The 21,007-nt window shown below is 40.6% G+C and overlaps 1 protein-coding gene across 2 annotated transcripts in view; it reads right to left on the bottom strand.

Moving 5' to 3' along the window:
• LOC126248645 (cysteine protease ATG4C) overlaps positions 1-21,007 on the bottom strand; it is an 81,609-nt gene that overhangs the window by 38,999 nt on the left and 21,603 nt on the right. For both annotated transcript variants that reach the window (XM_049949827.1, XM_049949828.1), the window contains 2 exons: positions 15,385-15,678; positions 7,798-8,002 (listed from right to left, as the gene is read on the bottom strand). In XM_049949827.1, coding sequence (XP_049805784.1) covers positions 7,798-8,002; positions 15,385-15,678 — 499 coding nt within the window. The remainder of the gene's footprint in view (positions 1-7,797; positions 8,003-15,384; positions 15,679-21,007) is intronic.

Below are 21,007 nucleotides of genomic sequence, written 5' to 3'. Positions count from 1 at the left end.
GAGGTAATTGCTGCACATGCTTCTGTTGCTGGCACCCCTCACTGTGACTCACAGTGTCTACAAGATCGGTAGAGACCTGGCCAGTGATACCTGCATATGAGCCTGTCTAGAGTCTTCGCAAATAGCAGGTGATAGATGTTTGAGCATCATGGATAAGTTCAGGTTAGCTGTCTGTAGATGAGCTGGGATGATGAGCAACCATTTCCACCCTGTCAGACCATAGTTCCACTGATACAATGTTTCATCAATTTATTTTAATTTTACTTTGGTTACTCAATCATTCTCCAAGGCTCCACAGCTATCCGCAAAGTTAGACTCCACCTCTGTTCAGCAGCAATGTCATTTAATGTAGCAATGGCTGAAATTGTGTCCGCTGTGTTCTGCCAAGGGATTCCTTGAAAGGCAGGCAGCATCCTTGTGTTTGTGTCCATTTTTGTAAACCATTGTGATGTCATACTGCTTAAGCATCAGTGCCCATCTTGCCAATCACTCAATGCCTCCTTCAGGTTAGTCTACAAGCATATGGAATGGTGGTCTGTCACAATGGTGAATGGTTTGCCAAGTAAATACAGCCAGAACTTGTAGATAGCACAAATGACTAGAAGGTACTCTGGCTTGATTGTAGAATAGTTTTTGTAGGACTCCATTACTCTGGAATATTAATATCTACTCTGGACCTTGAGTTTATGACTATCGTTGCCGGTTTTTATTCAGTGCTCTGCTCACAATGAACTTGGCATTGTTTATGTTTAGGGCTTACACATTCATATCCAGTGTGGACATTTTAGGAAGGATATGCAACCATGTTTTCAGTACCTTCCTGAATTCATACTAGAACTGCACCCACCTATACCATGTGATCTGGACACCTAGCTGAAAATGACTTACAAATTCATGGCACCCTCCACCGGCAATGCTGGAATTCAATAGGGTGTTGGCCCACCCTTAGCCTTGATGGCAGCTTGCACTCTCGCAGGCATACGTTCAGTCAGGTGCTGGAAGGTTTCTTGGGGAATGGCAGCCCATTCTTCACGGAGTGCTGCACCGAAGAGAGGCATCGATGTCAGTCAGTGAGGCCTGGCATGAAGTCTGTGTTCCAAAACATCCCAAAGGTGTTCTATAAGATTCAGGTCAGAACTCTGTACAGGCCAGTCCATTACAGGGATGTTATTGTCATGTAACCACTCTGCCATAGGCCGTGCATTATGAACAGGGGCTCGAACATGTTGAAAGATGCAATCGCCATCCCCGAATTGCTCTTCAACAGTGGGAAGCAAGAAGGTGCTTAAAACATCAATGTAGGCCTGTGCTGTGATACTGCTAGGCAAAACAATGAGTGCAAGATACCTCCATGAAAAACACGACTACACCATAACACCACCACCTCTCAATTTCACTGTTGGCACTACACACGCTGGCAGATGATGTTCACCAGGCATTTGCCATGCCCACACCCTGCCATCAGATCGCCACATTGTGTACCGTGATTTGTCACTCCACACATTTTCCCACTGTTTAATCGTCCAATGTTTACACTCATTACACCAAGTGAGGCAACGTTTGGCATTTACTGGTGTGATGTGTGGCTTATGAGCAACCGCTTTGACCATGAAACCCATGTTTTCTCACCTCCTGCCTAACTGTTACAGTACTTACAGTGGATCCTGATGCAGTTTGGAATTGCTGTGTGATGGTCTGGGTAGATATCTGCCTGTTACACATTATGACCCTCTTCAACTGTCTGCTGTCTCTGTCAGTCAACAGACGAGGTCAGCCTATATGCTTTTGTGCCGTACGTGTCCCTTCACATTTCCACTTCACTATCACATCGCAAACAGTGGACTTTGGGATATTTAGGAGTGTGGAAATCTTGCATACAGATGTATGACACAAGTGACACTCAGTCACCTGACCACGTTCAAAGTCCGTGAGCTCCACGGAGTGCCCCATTCTGCTCTCTCACGATGTCTAATGACTACAGAGGTCACCGATATAGGGGACCTGGCAGTAGGTGGCAGCACAATGCACCAAATATGAAAAACATATGTTTTTGGGGGTGTCCGGATACTTCTCATCAAATAGTGTATCACATTTAGCGTCACTGTATAGTTATGTCTAAGCATTCTTGTCATAGAATGCCCAGACCTGCAAAAGATATTAGAGCCTCCCTAACAGCAGGGAAAAATCTTTTTTTGCACCTTTTTCCACAAAAATTTGCCATCTCCCTGAAGTACTTTTTGCAAGGGACATGTCTTGGTATAGAAGTACTTTTATGAATCACTGGTAGTGCTAGCACATTCCAAGAAAACATCCCACATCACGAACGTGCTGAGTAGGAAAATCTATGACTGCTCTTATTTTCTCTGGGTTGGAACTGACTTCATCACCACTCACCACGTGTCCCTTTCACGACCCCCAATTACCATAACTGCAGTTTGATTTCCATACAAGTTGTAGATAACTTTTCATTGCCTGTATTTTTTTGCTGCTACCTTCAGAATTTCGAAGAGTGCATTCCAATCCACATTATGAAAAGCTTTACCTGGCTCTACAAATGCTATAAACATATGAAACTTCCTGGCAGATTACTCGGACCAGTACACAGTTTCAATCTGCCAGGAACTTTCATATCAGTGCACTCTCCACTGCAGAGTGAAAATTTCATTCTGGCTATAAACACAGGTTTGTCATTCTTCAGTCAAACTTCTAAAATAAGTAGTATGGAGCAACATTGCTTCTTGAGGTTCCTACAATTCTTCGCAACCCCAAATGATCTTTCCCGAGGCCAGCTTTTACCAGTTTTTCCAGTCTTCTGTAATCAATTTGTGTCAGTAATTTGAGATCACGGCTTCCAACACTGGTGGTGGTTTGGTAATAGTCACAAAAGTATACAATTTTTGTGCTGAGTCAGGTACGTAAAAATTAGTCTATGAATTATAAAGAGTCAGCTAGAGGAAACTTATTCTGTTCAGCTGTATTTCAAATTTAGCCTTGCTGTCAGCCAGTTTATGGTACATGATCAGAGAATTTGATAGTAGTATTACTTGCCTCTTTCTGAGATGAATCCAATTTTAATTAAAAATAGCCAAGGTATTTTTTTCCCTTCATGTACTGTCATTATTGACATCAGTACTCTGAATTACTAACAAAAAATTTCAGCCGAACATATGTAGACTCCCTCACAAAGAGCCTAGTCATCCATGGTACATTTATTTGTTCCACCAGTGAGTCTATCAACACCTACACCAACACTCTTACCCAGCCCTCCTCCCCCCCCCCCCCCCACCCCTGTAAATACTTAACAGATCTTACACACAAATAAATTTCCCTGCCAGTACCCTCCTCTCACTCCAACTACTGCCGCACCCTCTTCCAAAATCGAAAACTTAGAAGTACTCTTCTTGTATGCAGTACCAGCCAGGTCAACATCATCTCAATACTTTACTCTGTGAAGGCCATGACTTCCTGAAGCTGAGCCCTGAAATGAGATCATAGCTCCCAATCCTATCCACACCACCAGCTGTAGCCTTCTGTCACCATCCTAACCTCTGTAATATCCTTGTCAAACCATGTGACAGTCCCAGACCACTATCCCTAACCCCACAATTGTTCCTGCACTACACTGCATTTTATATATGAAAGACGATCACCATGCTGTCTTCACTATACTGCATTTTATATATGAACGACGATCACCATGCTGTCTAAGTGTATAAATGAAACCAGTGTCCAGTTGTTGAGCATGCTCTGCAGTGTGACTTATGCGACCTGAGTGCCCAATACACCACACTAACTATTTGCATCTCTGAACTCCTTATATGGAAACTTCTTTCCCAACATATCCCTCCATCCAACAACCACCCTTTTGGACTTAATCTCCATTAACATCTCTCTCTCTCTCTCTCTCTCTCTCTCTCTCTCTCTCTCTCTCTCTCTCTCTCTCACACACACACACACACACACAAATTATGTTATTAATTCCTTTTCTACCTAAAAAATACACCCTTCCCCCACCCCATTCTTCTCTGTCTCCATTTTAGTTTTTAATTTCAGTATTCGTTTGATTTCTCACTTCTCCTCTTATATCATCCTCCTTCTTCTCCTCACTCTGTCCTTATATAACTGAAGTTTCCATAATGCTTACTAATATACTATCTTTGGTCTCCTACTCTCTTTGACACTTCCCCCTTTTACGGTATCTTTGTTTTCCATCATCCTCACAACACGTTGGTTCATCTCATCACGGGGCATGAGTGGCCTGCTGCTCCTTTCTAACTTTCCCCCAACCTATCTATCTTTGCATAAATGTGTGTATCAAAAGCACTGTTATTTCAACTCCTGAAGACAATTGTTGGAGAGCCATCTCTGTAATCTTAAAGTGTAGGAATTACATATACCTGTAACTGTGACAGGAGAGTTCTTTGGTGATCCATGATTAGGTAGAAGCAGAAGTTTTCCTGATATAGCATGAGATGCTGACATATCAGTAATCAATATTTATGCTTCTTTTCAAATATGCCAGGTGATTTCACAATATAACTTACAATCTATTATAAAAAAAAGTTATTCCATTGTTACTTCCTATTTCTCCTCTATTTGCATGTCATCTCCTTCACTAACAACTTCAAACTTCTCTCCTTCCCTCCTGTAAGTACGAGGGGCATTTGAAAAGTCTGAGAGATGGCACCACCGGCGCCTATCGAGGTCATGTTTAGTTAGTAGAATCTTTGGAAAGAACGCACACCAAGTTTCAGCCTTATTAATCTATTTCTTTGTGTCTGGCATTCGTGTGAATCAAGGAAATCGAATGATTGTCAAAAAATGGACAAAAAAGAATTTTGTATGGTGACTGAAATGAAATGATTGTATGGCATTGTTGGCTGGGAGGCCCCATTCAGGGGAGTAAACATTACTTTATGAAAGGCAAAACACCTCAGGAAGCTAAAGAGAAGCTTGATAGACATTACAGTGATTCTGCACCTTCGATTAGAACAGTTTATAAGTAGTCTCAAAATTTTCGGAGTGGCCATATTGGCACAAGTGATGCTGAATGTTCTGGACGCCCTGTGGAGGTTATGACTCCAGAAATCATTGATAAAATCCATGATATGGTGATGGGTGATAGAAGAGTTAAGGTGCGTGAGATTGCTAGTGCTGCGGGCATCTCGAATGAATGGGTACATAATATTTTGCATAAACATTTGGACATGAGAAAGCTATCCACAAGATGGGTTCCGCGATTGCTCGCACTTGATCAAAAACGAAATCATGTGAAGTGTTGCAAGGATGGTTTGCAGCTGTTCAGGAAGAATCTGGAGGACTTGAAGCGTCGTTTCGTCACTGTGGATGAAACATGGATACATTACTATACTCCTGAGACCAAACAACAATCTAAACAATGGGTTACCAAGGGAGAATCTGCACCAAAAAAGGCGAAGATCATTCCTTCGATTGGAAAGGTTATGGCGACTGTCTTTTGGGATTCACAAAGGATAATCCTAATCGACTATCTGGAAAAGGGTAAAACTATTACAGGTGAATATTATTCATCGTAATTGGACTGTTTGAAAACCAAGCTGCAAGAAAAATGCCAGTGATTGGACCACAAAAAAGTCCTTTGCCTTCACATCAATGCACCAGCACACACCTCAGCAGTTGTCACAAAATTAACGGAAACAGGATTCCAACTCGTTTCACAGCCCCCCTATTCTCCATACTTGGCTCCCTCGGACTACTATTTGTTCCCCAATTTGAAGAAATGGCTGGCGGGACAAAGATTTTATTCAAATGGGGAGGTGATTGCAGCAACTAATAGCTATTTTACAGACTTGGACAATTTCTGTTATTTGGAACGGGTCAACAAAATAGAACAGCAATGAACAAAGTGTGTGTCTAAAAGGAGACTATGTCAAAAAATAAAAAAGGTTTACCCCAAACATGTAAGTAGTTTTTATTTTTGCACAGACTTTTCAAATGCCCCTCGTTATCTACATTGTGACTTTTTCCTTCTATGTCTTGCCTTTTGGTTGTGACAGGGCAGAGCAGGCCAGAACGTACCAAATGTGACATTTTCTACCTCTCTTGTTTGCAACCTTATTAGTTTCATAAGTTTACCATTTTTTTAGCAATACAGGGGAACAGTGAAGTTTAGATGGGTATATTAGTAAATGATGACAAAGTACTGAATCAAGCTGGGGAGAAAAAGAAATATATGCACAACAAAAGGAAGGCATCGGTTGATAGGATGCATCCTGAGGCATCAAGGAATCATCAGCCCAGTAATGGAGAGCGTAAAGGGTAAAAACTGTAGAGGGGGACCAAGAATCAACTACAACAAGCAAGTTCAAATGGACGTAGTTTGCAGCAGTTGGTCAGAGATGAAGGTGCTTGCTCAGGAGAGACTAGTGTGGAGAGCTGCATCGAACAAGCTCAAGTGCCCACCTGTGGGGAGCTGGGCATCCACAGGCTGAGGTGGGCACAAAGCTCACATCCAGTCACTCAAGGAGATGAATGGTAAATTGGATGATCATATGCCTTAGTCAAGCAGCTGTGGGCAGGAGTAGGTACATGCCTTCTGGCAGGTAGCCAATCACCTACATCTTCTCTGTGGGCACCCAGGCCCCATGGGGAAACATTTGCTGAGCCTGCTTTAGATTTCACACACAATGAAGAAGGGGAGATGCTCAACAAATCAAGAAGTTTACAACAACACGTTCCTTCTCATTACATCCCATCTGCTTCAACCAAAACTGCTACATATAACGTAAGCCCAACCCACAACAAAATAATCAGGTTTTAAGTTCTATGCCTCAATTGGTAAAAACAGAAACCTTATAGGATCACTTTGTTGTCTGTCTGCCTGCCTGCCTTAACACCAGACTAGTGGTATCAAGTCGAAACTTATGTCACATACTAAGGTCTACACTCCCTTGGTGGTGTCAAAAATTTTAGATTCTAAGTCAGTATAATCAAAAGATACAGCTATGCATGTCACATACTTTGATATTCAGAAAGTCAGTCATCAAAACTGATAGATGAACTATCTATACATATAACAGTTCTGATGGTCTAACAGTAAAGCATGTGCCTGGAAACAGAGATATTGTGGGATCGACTCTCGGTCGGACTACCGATTTTTCAGTCTTTGTTTTAACCTAGCCTTCACCTGTCGATGAGGTGAGGACTCACCAGAAACAACATGTAGTTTGGATTCTGCATTAAACTGTAGGACCCCTTTCCCCGGTTACATAAGTGAGGTAGAATAGGGGCGCACAAGTTGCTAAGGAGCATCCAATAGAAAAACTTGCACCAGGCCATTATGCCACACAAAATAATTGTTGTTTTTTCCTTAGAGCACAAGGGCTAATCACACTTGCCCATTTTTTAAAAAATAAATAGTACAGCTTAAATTGCCAAAAAGCTGCTACATGAATAATATTCTCTATGAGTTTTGATCCTTGGGACTACCATCTCCGCAATGTAAAAATACAAATGCTTAAAAAATAAAGTTCCTTGGCACCATATACAGAAATAGAAGGTACATTTTCAGTGCATGGAGTATAGTGGACCTGCTAGCATACAGATCTTCAGCAAAGAACAGAAAAAAAATTGTTCATATAACAATATAAAGTGAACTGTGTCTAAGTCCTCAAACAGTTCTCAAATTTACAATTGGCATAAAAGTAAAAAGACTGTGCTATTCACTTGAAGTACACATGCACTACGCGTGTCAATTTTTCCGTAACATGCAGTACTATAAGAAATGTTGATCTGTCTGCTGTATCAATGTACACTCACTTTAGCAAGTGTGCCACTGAACCAGGACCATACCAGTCTCCTGGCTTCTTTCCAGATACTTCCCCCAATGATACCAGTGTATGAATTGATAGAGGACTCATTTGTGATGGGGTATCACCAAACCACTTGATAATCTTTCGATGGTTCACAGCATCCCTGTATTGTTTTTCATTACTAGGTCGCTGGTTTGGATCCCATCGCCAGCCTGAAAAGTATTATTTTGTCTATAATAATGAACATTTGTTAATGCTAAAATGTGGATAAATTTAGAGACCTAGGTTACATGTGTAAAGTTTGAAGAGAAGACTTCTATTATTTCTGAGGCTTAATAATTTTACACTGATATTCACTGCAAAATATTCATGCATTTCTGTTCTATTATTTTCCTGCATGTGGATTTATTGGTAAATCCCAAAGGTCAAGAAAACATCAAAGTTGCATATGTCATCTACTATATCAACTATAAGCTTTAGAAGACAACAAACATACATAGCATACATTTTCTGCTGTCTCAGCATTTACTACATGTAGCATATTTCTAATCCATCAAGAGTGCCCCTACAATCTCCTGTTTCACAATGGAGAAGTTTAACACATATGTACTCCTGTTCATTTTAGAAGCCAAAAAGTCTAATTTACACCTTCCATTCTTTACAGTTCCTGTAATTTCCTTTGATATGGGTATTTGTTAACACAGTTTATGCTTGCAATAAAAAACACACACTGTTGGTACAACACTGTAAAATCAAGGTCGTTGCAGACAGTGGATGATTATGAGGCTAATTCTGCCATTGTACAGCAGACACAACAAAGAGAACTGTGCCACATGAAATCTTTGAAACAGTAACTCCATCCTTATAAGATGTGTTTAATACAGTATGAATGTTCAAGGCTACTCATCAGACTGCAAAAATAGAAGTTTTGTGGAAATCTCTCAGCTGTGAACAAAATAAATGTACATTATCAATCCAAAGCAGAGTTTAATAATGTAGCAATTATTTTGTACACCACGGTGTCATCGTATGATAGGGCACTTATAAAGGACATCAGCACCTGTGTGAAAATATTTTGAACTGCTGCATTTGCAGACCCATTTCCCTGTCTCCCCAAATGCCCTGGAACCAACAGAATGGCACCCTTTTCTTCTGCCTCTGTAACTGGAGGAATGAGTCCCAGATGTTCTAGGCTTTATCTTGTGGAATAATGCAATAGGCAGCTTGAAGAGGGTATGGTGGATGAGAAGCATATGAAGAATTTTGAAGCATAATGTCATCTCATTCAACAATGCTGCTGTTTCTGGCATATTCTCTCTCTCTCTCTCTCTCTCTCTCTCTCTCTCTGTGTGTGTGTGTGTGTGTGTGTGTGTGTGTGGTACACATGTAATAATGTTTTACAATGTTTTATAAATATGCTATTTCTGCATGTTTTACAATCAAAGAACCCACTGATGATGGCGATACCTGTCACAAACTAGTTTGGGAATAAATGAATAACAAAAGTGTTTTGCATTAAGGTAGACCAACAATCACATATTATTGTTTTTGTATGCAAACATGGGCCAATGGAAGTTTCAAGATAAAAATTACTGTCATCTCATTCACTCTAGTGCCACCAACATTGAATTCGATGCAATTTACTTGCAGTGATTTCACTTGGCAAAGGAATATTGAGAATAAGTTCAGAGAATACTACAGAGTATATGATTGGATCACCCTGTTTAGGTCCAATTAGTGTAAACAAACACTCAAAGTTCGTAAGACATGAACTTAACAATGTGGTCTGGTGCAAGATTTCTTTTGAATCACAACAAATTTAAAACAACATTGTGTCTACTTTTCAAACACAATGGTGAATGACCCCATCCTCAGTTACGTGCAGCAATACAGTCCACACTTAGTGCCAACAGGTTCCTGCTTAGAGCAAACCCCAAATAGCCTAGTTGCCCATGCCAATTCATGAATTTTTTTCCCCCACTACGGGGTAAGCAATTGCACGGAACACTGCTGTGTGGTGCTGACAGCAGGCTGGATGTATAACACACCATGAAGATCTGCTGCTGGATGGCAAGTGCTACCTCACAAACTACAGCACAGAGATTGTGAACTGGACTTGTGTTGTATGTTGTTGTCAGGTGGTAGGAGACAGGTGTTGTAAATCACAGTGTGGTTAATTGTCCAAAATCCTAGCACATGTATTCCAAGGAGAGTGAAGCAATGTATACCCCCTCCAACATATATTTCACATACTACCAAGATGATACAATACTCACACAGACACTGAGCAAGTCATTCTTCCCACCCATAATTCATGATCCATACACAAAAGGGGGGAAGGGGGTGTGATGACAGTGGTACCTTCAGCCAAACACTGTAAAGTTACTTACGTGAGAAGTATGAAAGGCATACAAAACAAACATTGACAACTGTCAGTATGTTGTGCATGGTCTCCATTGAAAAATGAGCCATTTGTCATTCTACACAACATACTATGAGTTCTCTGTGGACTTTATATAGCCCTGTAAATGTAGATGTCTCCAGGTCTCTGACAATAGTCAACCCTGCTCTCACATGGAAAAGAGTCTTCCCTCCATTAATGCCATGTGGCTAAAGAAAGATGATTCCCAATTTTCAGTGTGTGAAGTACTCTGCCATTGTCTGGGTGACATCTTGTGTTTGGAGATTTTTGTGCTTCAGTACAAAAATTACTGATGTGTGCAAACTTACAAAAAATCGTTCTCATATTTTTTTTAAGAGTTAAAAGGACAATTTACTGCATGAGAAATCTACCTGTGTTTTATTTTGCTATTCATTGACCATCTGTCTTAGTGACCTGAAAATCTAAGAGTTTTTCAACAAATGGTTGGCATTTGAATCGTCTCAAAACTGTGCACTAATTGTAACTGAAGAGTGGCACTTTTCTTTGTAAAACAGAACATTCTGGCTGTGAAATTTGCTGATTATTTTGGGGCAGATAGACAGATGAATGATACAGTGGATCATGTTTACAATATGATCCATCCAGTCCTGAACACTGTCTAGAGGTACAAAAATAGCCATTTTGTTCTGCTGAGCATCCACAGCTGTGGCTTCCTTTCAGGGCTTTAACTACCCGACAGCTACAGCTAGTTGACAAAGTGGTCACTGGGGTCCAAGTCATCAACCATTTCCCATTGAGCAGTATCTGTATGTGCAGACGAGCACAATGTGAAGTTAATATCAGACAGTAAAGCACCTAAGTGTACGTTACAAACTGTAACTACAGACATTGCTATTTGTAGTCATATCAAACAGTGAATCATGTTGCAGACTAAGAGAAACTTTTGAATGACAAAAAACAAAGAGACAAGTTACCAGTGAACTTAAGAATAGGTAATTATTATAATACAATGATTCTAACATGAAATGAATCCATTTTTGGTTATCATGGCAGTTTTCATTTAGTTCATTGAGCTTTTTTAACGGATACATTTTGATAAAACAATTACGTCATTTGCAAGCTAAAGATTTTAAGACACACTTATGTGAGAATCGGCAACAAAATTTATCATAAAATATCAATTTGAAATCATTTTTTGTAGGACACTTCATTAAAGACTGTTGTTGGCCGCAACAGGTTCCGCAACTGCACTCAAGTGTCCCATTGTGCAAATCATTTTAATTATCAGAAGTTCAAGAACTTCTTGGACTAGAACATTTACTTATTACAAATCAAATTACAGCTTCTGTCTTTTATTTACATCATCACTATCATCAATGGAATGAGCTTCAGCCTCGTATGCCGCATTCAACAAGACACCTGTAGCTGCACGATATGTCTCACAGTGGTGAGCACTTCCACTCCCAGAGCCCTTGCTTCCTAGAAAAGGAGCAAAATCTTGCTTCCCCATAGTGTGAAATGGTTCTAGTTTGGTCCACAAGACTGTGCATGAAGTGTGGTAGGACACAAACAATCTGTTATTAATTGTTTGGCAGTTCAATACTGGATATTATTTGATGTTGCATCCTGAACAGTCTTCATTACATGGTTGGTTTGTTCTGCCATTGCCTGTAGATTAGATCACTTGGTTAACTTGTAGGCAACATACTGTAACAAGGTACACACAGTGTGTCAGGATATATTTGCAATAATTAAAAAGGAAGAATGTGAATTAATGTGTTACCATTACACAAACAAAAGAGCTTAAGAGATTAACCAGAGGGAGAAACTGGGTATGGCAGCTCATACAGAAGACAGCCTGCATCTCTCCGAAGCAGGTCAAAGTCCTCCGTTTGATCATTTGTAGGTCAGTCTGGTGTGGCAGTAGAAGACAGCAACAGGAACTCTGCAGTTTTGGATTTCACATCTAAGAAATCATTCACACAGTAGGATCACACAGACATACCACTGTTTGACCACCAACCTCTGTTATGTAGGACATAGAAACAGTTTTGCCCTGGCACTGAAAGAGTTGAAGACAGATAAGTTTCCAGATCGAGATGGAATCACATTTTGATTTTACAGTTGGTACTCTTTGGCGTTGGCTCCATATTTAGATTTCATTTATCATCAATATTTTGCCCAGCAGAAAGTCCCAAGTGAATGGAAAAATGTAAAAGTGACTCCCATACATAAGCAGGGTACAAGAATGGAAACAGAAAATTATAGATCTGTAACTTTAATGTTTACTCAAAAACCTTTGAGCATATTCTATCTTTGTGTAAAACAAATTTCTTTGAGACAGAAAAGCTTCTATCCACAAATCATCATGGATTTCAAAAGCGACTCTCATGTGAAACTAGGACTGGCCTCCTTGCACATGATATGAACCACAGGTGAAGAGCAACAGGCAGATTCCATATTCCTGGACTTCGAGAAAACATTTGACACAGTGCTACTCTGCAGACTGTTAACAAATCTTTGAACATATTGGATAGGTTCCCAGATATGTTAGTAGGTCAAAGACTCTAAGTAACAGAACACAACACGCTGCACTGGACGACTAATCGTCATCAGAGAGAAGGTTATTGACAGGGGTGACCCAGGGAACTGTGATACGACTGCTCTTGTTTTCTTGATACATATATGATTTGACACACAGGGTGAGCATCAGTCTGTGAATGTTTGCTGATGATGCTGTAGTGTATGGGAAATTGTTCTCCTTGAGTGACTGTGGGAGGATGGAGGATTAGTTAAGTTGAATTTCTATTTTGTGTAATAAATGACAGCTTGCTCTAAGTGTATAAAAATGAAATTTAGTGCATATGTGTAGGTAAAACAATCACGTAATGTTTGAACATAGCATTAGCAATGTACCGCTCAACATAATCACATCAATCAAATATCTAGGTGTAATGTTACATAAAATATCTAGTCATAACGTTGCAAAGCAATATGAAGTGCAAGGAGCACAAGATATGGCAAGATTAGCGTAGACCATTCTCACCTGAAGATGGCAGCCAGATGAACTGTGAAAATATTGTGTTCAGATGGTATCATGATCTGGCTGGAGACATGACAAGAATATCAACAGGTAATATGTCAGAAACATTATGTAGTCACATCAAGTACCTCTATGGGGTGGAGATGCTTGAACTTTTAAGGTAGTTTGATAAACATTGAAAGAATAAGGGGAGCTGCTGACTGCCCTCACTTCTATGATGAGCCGCCGTAATACTGGTATCATACTGTACCTAAATTTGCAAGATTTGTTCATTATACTGATATCAAAATTGCCAATAATATTAAAAAGCATGTTAGTTTTGTCCTAGTAAGGGAGTGCATTCATTTTACTTACAGGTAATGGATGTTATATACAAAGATTTTATTTCTGCATTTGGAGGCTTTATCACTGCTGCCAGCTGTGTTTTGGGAATGGTTGGTTGGTTTTGGGGAAAGAGACCAAACAGCGAGGACATCGGTCTCATCGGATTAGGGAAGGAAGTCGGCCGTGCCCTTTCAGAGGAACCATCCCGGCATTTGCCTGGAGCGATTTAGGGAAATCACGGAAAACCTAAATCAGGATGGCCGGACGCGGGATTGAACCGTCGTCCTCCCGAATGCAAGTCCAGTGTGCTAACCACTTTTGGGAATGAGTGGAATGGGCCCACAAGAGTGCTGTCATTAGGCAACCTTCAAAATTTCAATGTCTCTGGTTTCTATCCCATGACATGATTAACCTCACGAGCAAAGAATTGGATGACATCATATTTATCAGTTTTCGAGAAAAGCCTAAGTTTTGCTCCTCCTCTGAGGAGTCTGTTCATCAATAAATTTATTTGCTCAGTGGAGCAAGCAGTGTTCAGCTCTCCACAGGTCCGAGCAGAAGAAATCAGGCAAGAGATTTTGAGCACGCAGATGGACTCTGAGGCCACAGGGCAATATTTCCTCTCTTGAAAACTCAATTAGTGAAAAATTAGACATGGAAATGATGAAGCTTTGTCATCATGTATTGATGTCTGTATATTTTTTATTAAATGACAAATATTTTGAACACACTGAGGAACTGGCTATTGGGAATCCATTATACCCATATTTGCCAATTTACTTATGGAAGACTTTGAAAACAGGACACTGAGGACAGTGTTTTTGGAATCTACCATTTTTAGAGAAATAATGATGATGCATACAGCTTTCCTTTTCTTACATGCTCTGCGAACTGTGGATGAAAGGCAACAGGCAGATTCCATATTCCTAGATTTCTGACAAGTATTCGGCACGGTGCCCTGCAGCAGACTTAATGAAGGTATGAGCATATGGAATAGGTTCCAGGTATGCGAGTGGCTCATAGACTTCTTACATAATAGAACCCAGTACGTTGTTCTCGAGGGCAAGTACTCATCGGAGGCAAGGGTACAGTCAGGAATACTCCACAGAAGTGTGATAGGGCAATCAATCAAAAAGTTTCCATTCGAAGGCTCTTCAGTCCATAATCAGTATGCCAATCAGGCTACATCACCATCAGCATTGAGGATAGCAACCAATGGATGCACCAGGTTGAAGATACCTGTTTAGTGAAACATTGTATTGCTCCATGAAGAAGTCTGTAACTGCTTACTGCACATCCTCATCTCACACAAGTCGTCAACCCTTCAAGACCTTTTTTAAAGGACTGAAGGCTTGGCATTTGCATGAGGAGACATCAGGAGTATAGGGCTGATGCTCAAGTATCCTCCATTTGAGTCGGTATGACTTCTGTGTTAAGACATTTGCGATACAAGGATGTCTGTTATAAAGTAGCAGCACCCCTTTGTTTTTGACGGACATGCTGCCCCATACAAATTCTCCATTCTCCAATGGATGTATACTGATGTTTGTCCTTCAGCAGCCACAAAAAGAATAACAGCATGATGATCCTGTTTGGACACATTTGGTAATAATGTCACCACAGTTCACATTCCTGCATTTACTGCACACACGTCATAAACACATGAATGCTTATATACCAACATCAGAGTCGTGTTATGTTGCATATACACTGCAGCAACAGTATAAAATGGAAATTCTTTGAACACTCCTTATATTACCTTATTTTCTATATACAAATTTATGTACCACAAAGACTTGAACATTTCATACTTGGATTATAAATAAAACAGAAGAAAATATTACCTCTTCCAAGAAAATGTGAAACAAGTGCCTGGGCTAAAAGCATTTGGCCACTGCGAAGCATGCAACCCCAGCCACAGTCTGAGCTAATGTTCGAACCATCAAGACTGGGGAACTCCTTTCTGTATGTTAGCCAAATGCGGCTCATGAAGTCACTCTTAAAGCTCTCAATTCCTTCTTCTTTCTCATCGCTTACCAGTTGTTCATCACATTGGTCAGTCTTACGATGGTAACATCTTCCTAAGAGCCACACTGGAGAATCTCGTGAAAAGTTGGTTTTCATCTTCACATTAAGACCTTCAAAAAGACAAAGAAATGATTATTGAAGGACGACTCCAGTTTCAGAACTGAACACCGAGTTATAACTATATAATATCCAAGTTTTCTCAATGATGTTCTCTCTCCCTTACTGCTCACAACTGTTTTCACTGCAATATAACATGTAATACATCTAAATATAATCTGTAATATTAAATATACACATAGCAAGCTTTAAAAACTGTCAAGAACTTGCAGTGACAATATGTGCTGTGAACTACACCTAAAAATGATAAGGTTGCCTTAGGGTCAATTTACAGACATACTATTCAAGTATATCCATGATATTCATTTAATCACCAAGTTTCTCCCAATATCAAAGGTAGAATGACCCATTTTGTAATATTCTCCACATTGTTTTCACAAATACTGAACCCTTTTACATTTTGAATTACAAAGTAAGGTGCTGATGTTACACAGACTAGCATAAAACGTGTGTTTTGTGCTTGAATGACTGCCTCCTAACAACATTTACTGAGGTGATGAAAGTCATGGGCTACCTCCTAATATTGTGTCGGGCCTCCTTTTGCCCAGAGTAGTGCAGCAACTCTATGTGGCATGGACTCAGTCATTGAAAGTCTTCCCAAGAAATACTGAGCCATGCTGCATTTATAGCTGTGCGTAATTGCGAAAGTCTTGTCGATGCAGGATTTTATGCATGAACTGACCTCTCAATTATGTTTAATAAATGTTTTATGGGATTCATGTCAGGCGATCTGAGTGGTTAAATCATTCCCTCAAATTATCCAGAATGTTCTTCAAATCAATCGCGAACAACTGTGGCCTGGTGACGTGGTGCATTGTCATTCATAAACATTCCATTGCTGTTTGCGAACATGGAAGTCCAAGAATGGCTGCGAATGGTCTCCAAGTAGCTGAACACAACCATTTCCAGTCACTGATCAGTTCACTTGGACTAGAGGACCCAGTCCGTCCCATGTAAACACAGCTCACAACATTATGGAGCTGCCACCACCAGCTGGCACAATGCTTTGTTGCAATTTCGGTCCATGTTTTCGTGGGCTCTGCACTACACTCAAACCCTACCATCAGCCCTTACCAACTAAAATCAGGACTTATCTGACCAGGCCACAGTTTTCCAATTGTCTAGGGTCCAACCAATATGGCCATGAGGCTAGGAGAGGCACTGCAGGCATGGTCATGCTGTTAGTAAAAGCACTCGCATCGGTGGTCTGCTCCCATAGCCTATTAATGCCAAATTTAACCACACTGTCTAATGGATATGTTTGTTGTACATCCCACATTGGTTGCTGTGGTTATTTCACGTGGTATTGCTTGTCTGTTACAACTGACAACTCTACGCAAAGGCTGCTGTTCTCAGAAGTTACGTGAAGGCTGTCAGCCATTGTGTTACCTGTGGTGAGAGTTAATGCCTGAAATTTGGTATTCTTGGCACCCTCTTGACACTGTGGATCTCGAAATATTGAATTCCCTCACAATTTCCAAAATAGAATGTCCCTTGTGCCAAGCTCCAACTACTATTCCACTGTTAATTCTCGTCATGTGGCCATAATCACATTGGAAATCTTTTCACATGAATCTCCTAAGCACAAATGACAGCTTTGCCAATGCACTGACCATTTATACCTTGTGTATGTGATACTACAGCCGTTTGTATATGTGCACATAACCATCCCATGACTTTTCACCTCACTGTATATGAGGCTCAGTAAAATTATCACCAATCACACTTTAAAAAAATTTGATTTTAATCAAGTGGTTTTAAAACTGCATATATCACAATGAATCATTTGCAAGTAATTAATTACATTACAGACCAGAGCATCAAGTATGACTCACCACATTATCTAGACATTCATAGATTTTGATAAAGCTTTTGACTACTTCAACAAAATCGGTATTTACAGCCCTTGACACAATATATACACAAGAACAAAGTTGACCACCCAGTGGCACATACTGGTGAGCACAACACTTTTAAGTCCAATGTCATTTGGATACTTCTCTCTAGCACAAGCTCTTCTGAACTACATAGATGGGAAACTTCCCGGCAGATTAAAACTGTGTGCCGGACCGAGACTCGAACTCGGGACCTTAGCCGGGCAAGTGCTCTACCAAAACATCATCATCGTCATCATCCATCACATCTAATCAGCTCCGATATTCGTGTATGATATGCTTAGCCCATGCACCTGCCACTCCTCCTTCCCACTTTCCTAGCCAGCACACCTGATGGCTCCCTCCAAGCTACTAGCCACAAACTACTCAGTAGGTATCCCTGAACAACCTCAAAGTTTACCCTGTTAATATATTGGCTGTCCACAAAGCTCTGAGACTAATTTTATTCCCGATATATACAGGACATCAGCACAGTATCTATGATGGCAGCTTGAACTAACAACTGTATACAACACATGTGCTTTCAAACAGTCACTTGTGAGCAGGCAGTGCTAAGTAGTGGATGTGTCGCTGTAGTGTCAATGTTATCGTGTCACAAATTGCAATGGTGCAACAAACTGAATGCCTCTAGGTCAAAAGTTCAAAGCGATTCTCCAGCATCTTTTGAAGAAGAGAGAAGTCTGTCCAACACACAATGACCCCTGGAAGAAAGAGAGAGAGAGAGAGAGATATGTGGATATCTGCCATGACTTGATTGTAATGAGAAACGTGGAAAAAAGATTACCACGGGTGACAAAAATGGGTGTTACTGATATGAACCTACCATAAAACGACAAAGTGCAGAATGAGTCTCTGGTGGCTCACCAAGACTGAAGAATGTGCGAATGTTACACAGAGTTGACAATCATCCCAAAGAAGGCCTTTTCTGACAGTTTCACATGGCTGTATAAACAGTCTGTGTGATGTACTCAAGTGGGGGAGATCAAGAAGAACACCTGCAGCACCATCAGGATAATCATAAATTCAGAACTGAAAGAGGAGTTAAGCAAAGAGGTTCAACATCACTAATGTTATCTTCGGCAGTTCTCGAGGAAGTTTTCTGAAATCAAATTGGGAAAACTTAAAACAAATGTGTGTTAATGGAACGTATCTGAACCACATTTGTTTTGCAGGTGTTAATGTACTGTTTACTTCTAGTGCTGATACATTATGACAAATAGAAGAACTTAACAGAGATAGTTTGAAAATAGAACTGAAAATAATGTACATTCTGAATGAAAATTATAATGTCAATGAAAAGAAACTTTACAAATTAACAAACAAGTCATGGAACAAGTTGACGAGTTTTAGTATTTGGACAGTTGAACACAACTGGCCAAAAAGTAAAAGAAATACAGAGAAAGTATGGCTTGTAGTGCATCTGGTAAACTAAATACGGTTTTCAAAACTCAATTATAAATGTCTCTGAAATGAAAAGTTTACAATCATGTGTATTACGAGTTATGACTTATGATAGTAAGGCATACATTTTCAGGATTGAAGAGACAGGAAAAGAAACTGATGGAGTGTACGATGCAATTACAATAAACAATGAAATGGAGATGGGCCCTATTTGCCATTCCTGTGTAACCTGATGTCTTCTTGCACTTGTGGGAGCTCTCTTCACCTTCATAGTTGTGTTCCCTTATGATGTGAACTGCAGATGGCATAGGGAAGGGGGCGGGGGGGGGGGGGGGGGGGGAGGAATGAGGAATAAGTTGGGGATGACATGCATATATGCCATGAACTTATGTCTGATACATGAATTACAGTCATTAACATCTGTTTTATGTGCTGATCCACAGCTCAGTGCAGCTACATGATGTACTACTTTGTACCAGTGTTACTTGTTTCCCTATCCTTTCAATTCACAGTAGTTATAAGGGAAACAATGACTACCTGTACTACAGTCTCATCTCATCATGATACATATATATTAGGAAAAAGAAACAGGTTTTTACACTGCATTAGTGGCCTCAGAATGTAGTTTATTATGGTGAAATTCTTGGATAGATGTTTCACTGATTTCTCACCACTTGATGCTAAATGTATATGCCACGTGACTCGGGCCTCCCGTCGGGTAGACCATTTGCCGGGTGCAAGTCTTTTGATTTGACGCCACTTCGGCGAGTTGCGCATCAATGGGGATGAAATGACGATGATTAGGACAACACAACACACAGTCCCTGAGTGGAGAAAATCTCTGGCCCAGCCGGGAATCAAACCCGGGTCCTTAGGATTGACATTCTGTCGTGCTGACCACTCAGCTTCCAGGGGCTGACACCACTTAATGCTGACAAGCTACAAAGAAGTGAAGACAGCAACAAAATCTTTGTGCAAAATATTTGTGACTTCTGTGACATCTCCATGACATAATTCAGTGAACTAAATAAAGTACTACATGGGCTCCTGGTAACTCCTGATGAAAACAGAGGAAGCTGGTTAAAAATCCTTGGGTGTCAGCTCTAGCCATCTTGTAAGGTCCCCATGAGATTTTGGCAGACTCATTGCCATCTTCACGTGGTTCCTGATGATTGCTGCTCTGCTTGTCTTGGTCTCCTGTATATGTTGGCTGTTACCTCCTCCATCACTCCACTCCTGTCATCAGTGCAGTCATGGCACTGATTGGTGGTGATGGTGGGGCTGGCAATGCCCAGTTGCGAACTGTGGTCTCCAGTGTCCATGCTGACACTTTCGGGTGCAGATATCACTGTATGGGTATGCTTAGCTGCTTCTCAACTTTGTGCAAGGTTTGACACCTGACTCAGATGTAGGCTGCTATCTTTATTAATTAGTCCATCTTCAGCCCCAATTTCAATGAGCTCTTTAATCACACAATCTCAGAAGGAGGAAGATTGCCTAAGTATCTTGGTTTTGCTGTACTCTATAATATGACCAGTTTTTATACAGTGGTCAGCCATGACCGATTTAGTGGTGATGTATGCGTTGCTGCATTGACAAGGGATTTGGTAGACCCCAGATTTGCATGGCCTAGCTCATTCTTTACTGAACCTAGTAGTGTTGAGGTCTTGGGTGGGGGGCAACGTACACATTCGATACTGTGTTACTCCACCCGCTGTAGTGGCTGCACTTAAGCAGCAGGAGCAGGATGACCGAGGGGGTAATGACCAACATGTATAGGACGCTGACATGAGCAGAATATCAGTCATGAAGAACCACCTGAAGGTGGCAAAGAGTCTGTCTGCTGATATATCAAAGAGAACTTACAATTTGACATGGCTGGTCAACCAAGAACTGTAAAAGTTAGAAATACCCAGGGAAAATATTAGACTGCTTGACTGAGGAAGCTGTCGAAAGCTTTAGTTCACACACAAATATCATGCAGCAACAAACACAGTGAGCATAATTCGTTCCACAATCTTACTCT

Source organism: Schistocerca nitens, chromosome 3 (assembly GCF_023898315.1).
Source record: "Schistocerca nitens isolate TAMUIC-IGC-003100 chromosome 3, iqSchNite1.1, whole genome shotgun sequence".
NCBI lineage: Eukaryota > Metazoa > Arthropoda > Insecta > Orthoptera > Acrididae > Schistocerca > Schistocerca nitens.
This window is presented reverse-complemented; position numbering and strand designations above follow the sequence as displayed.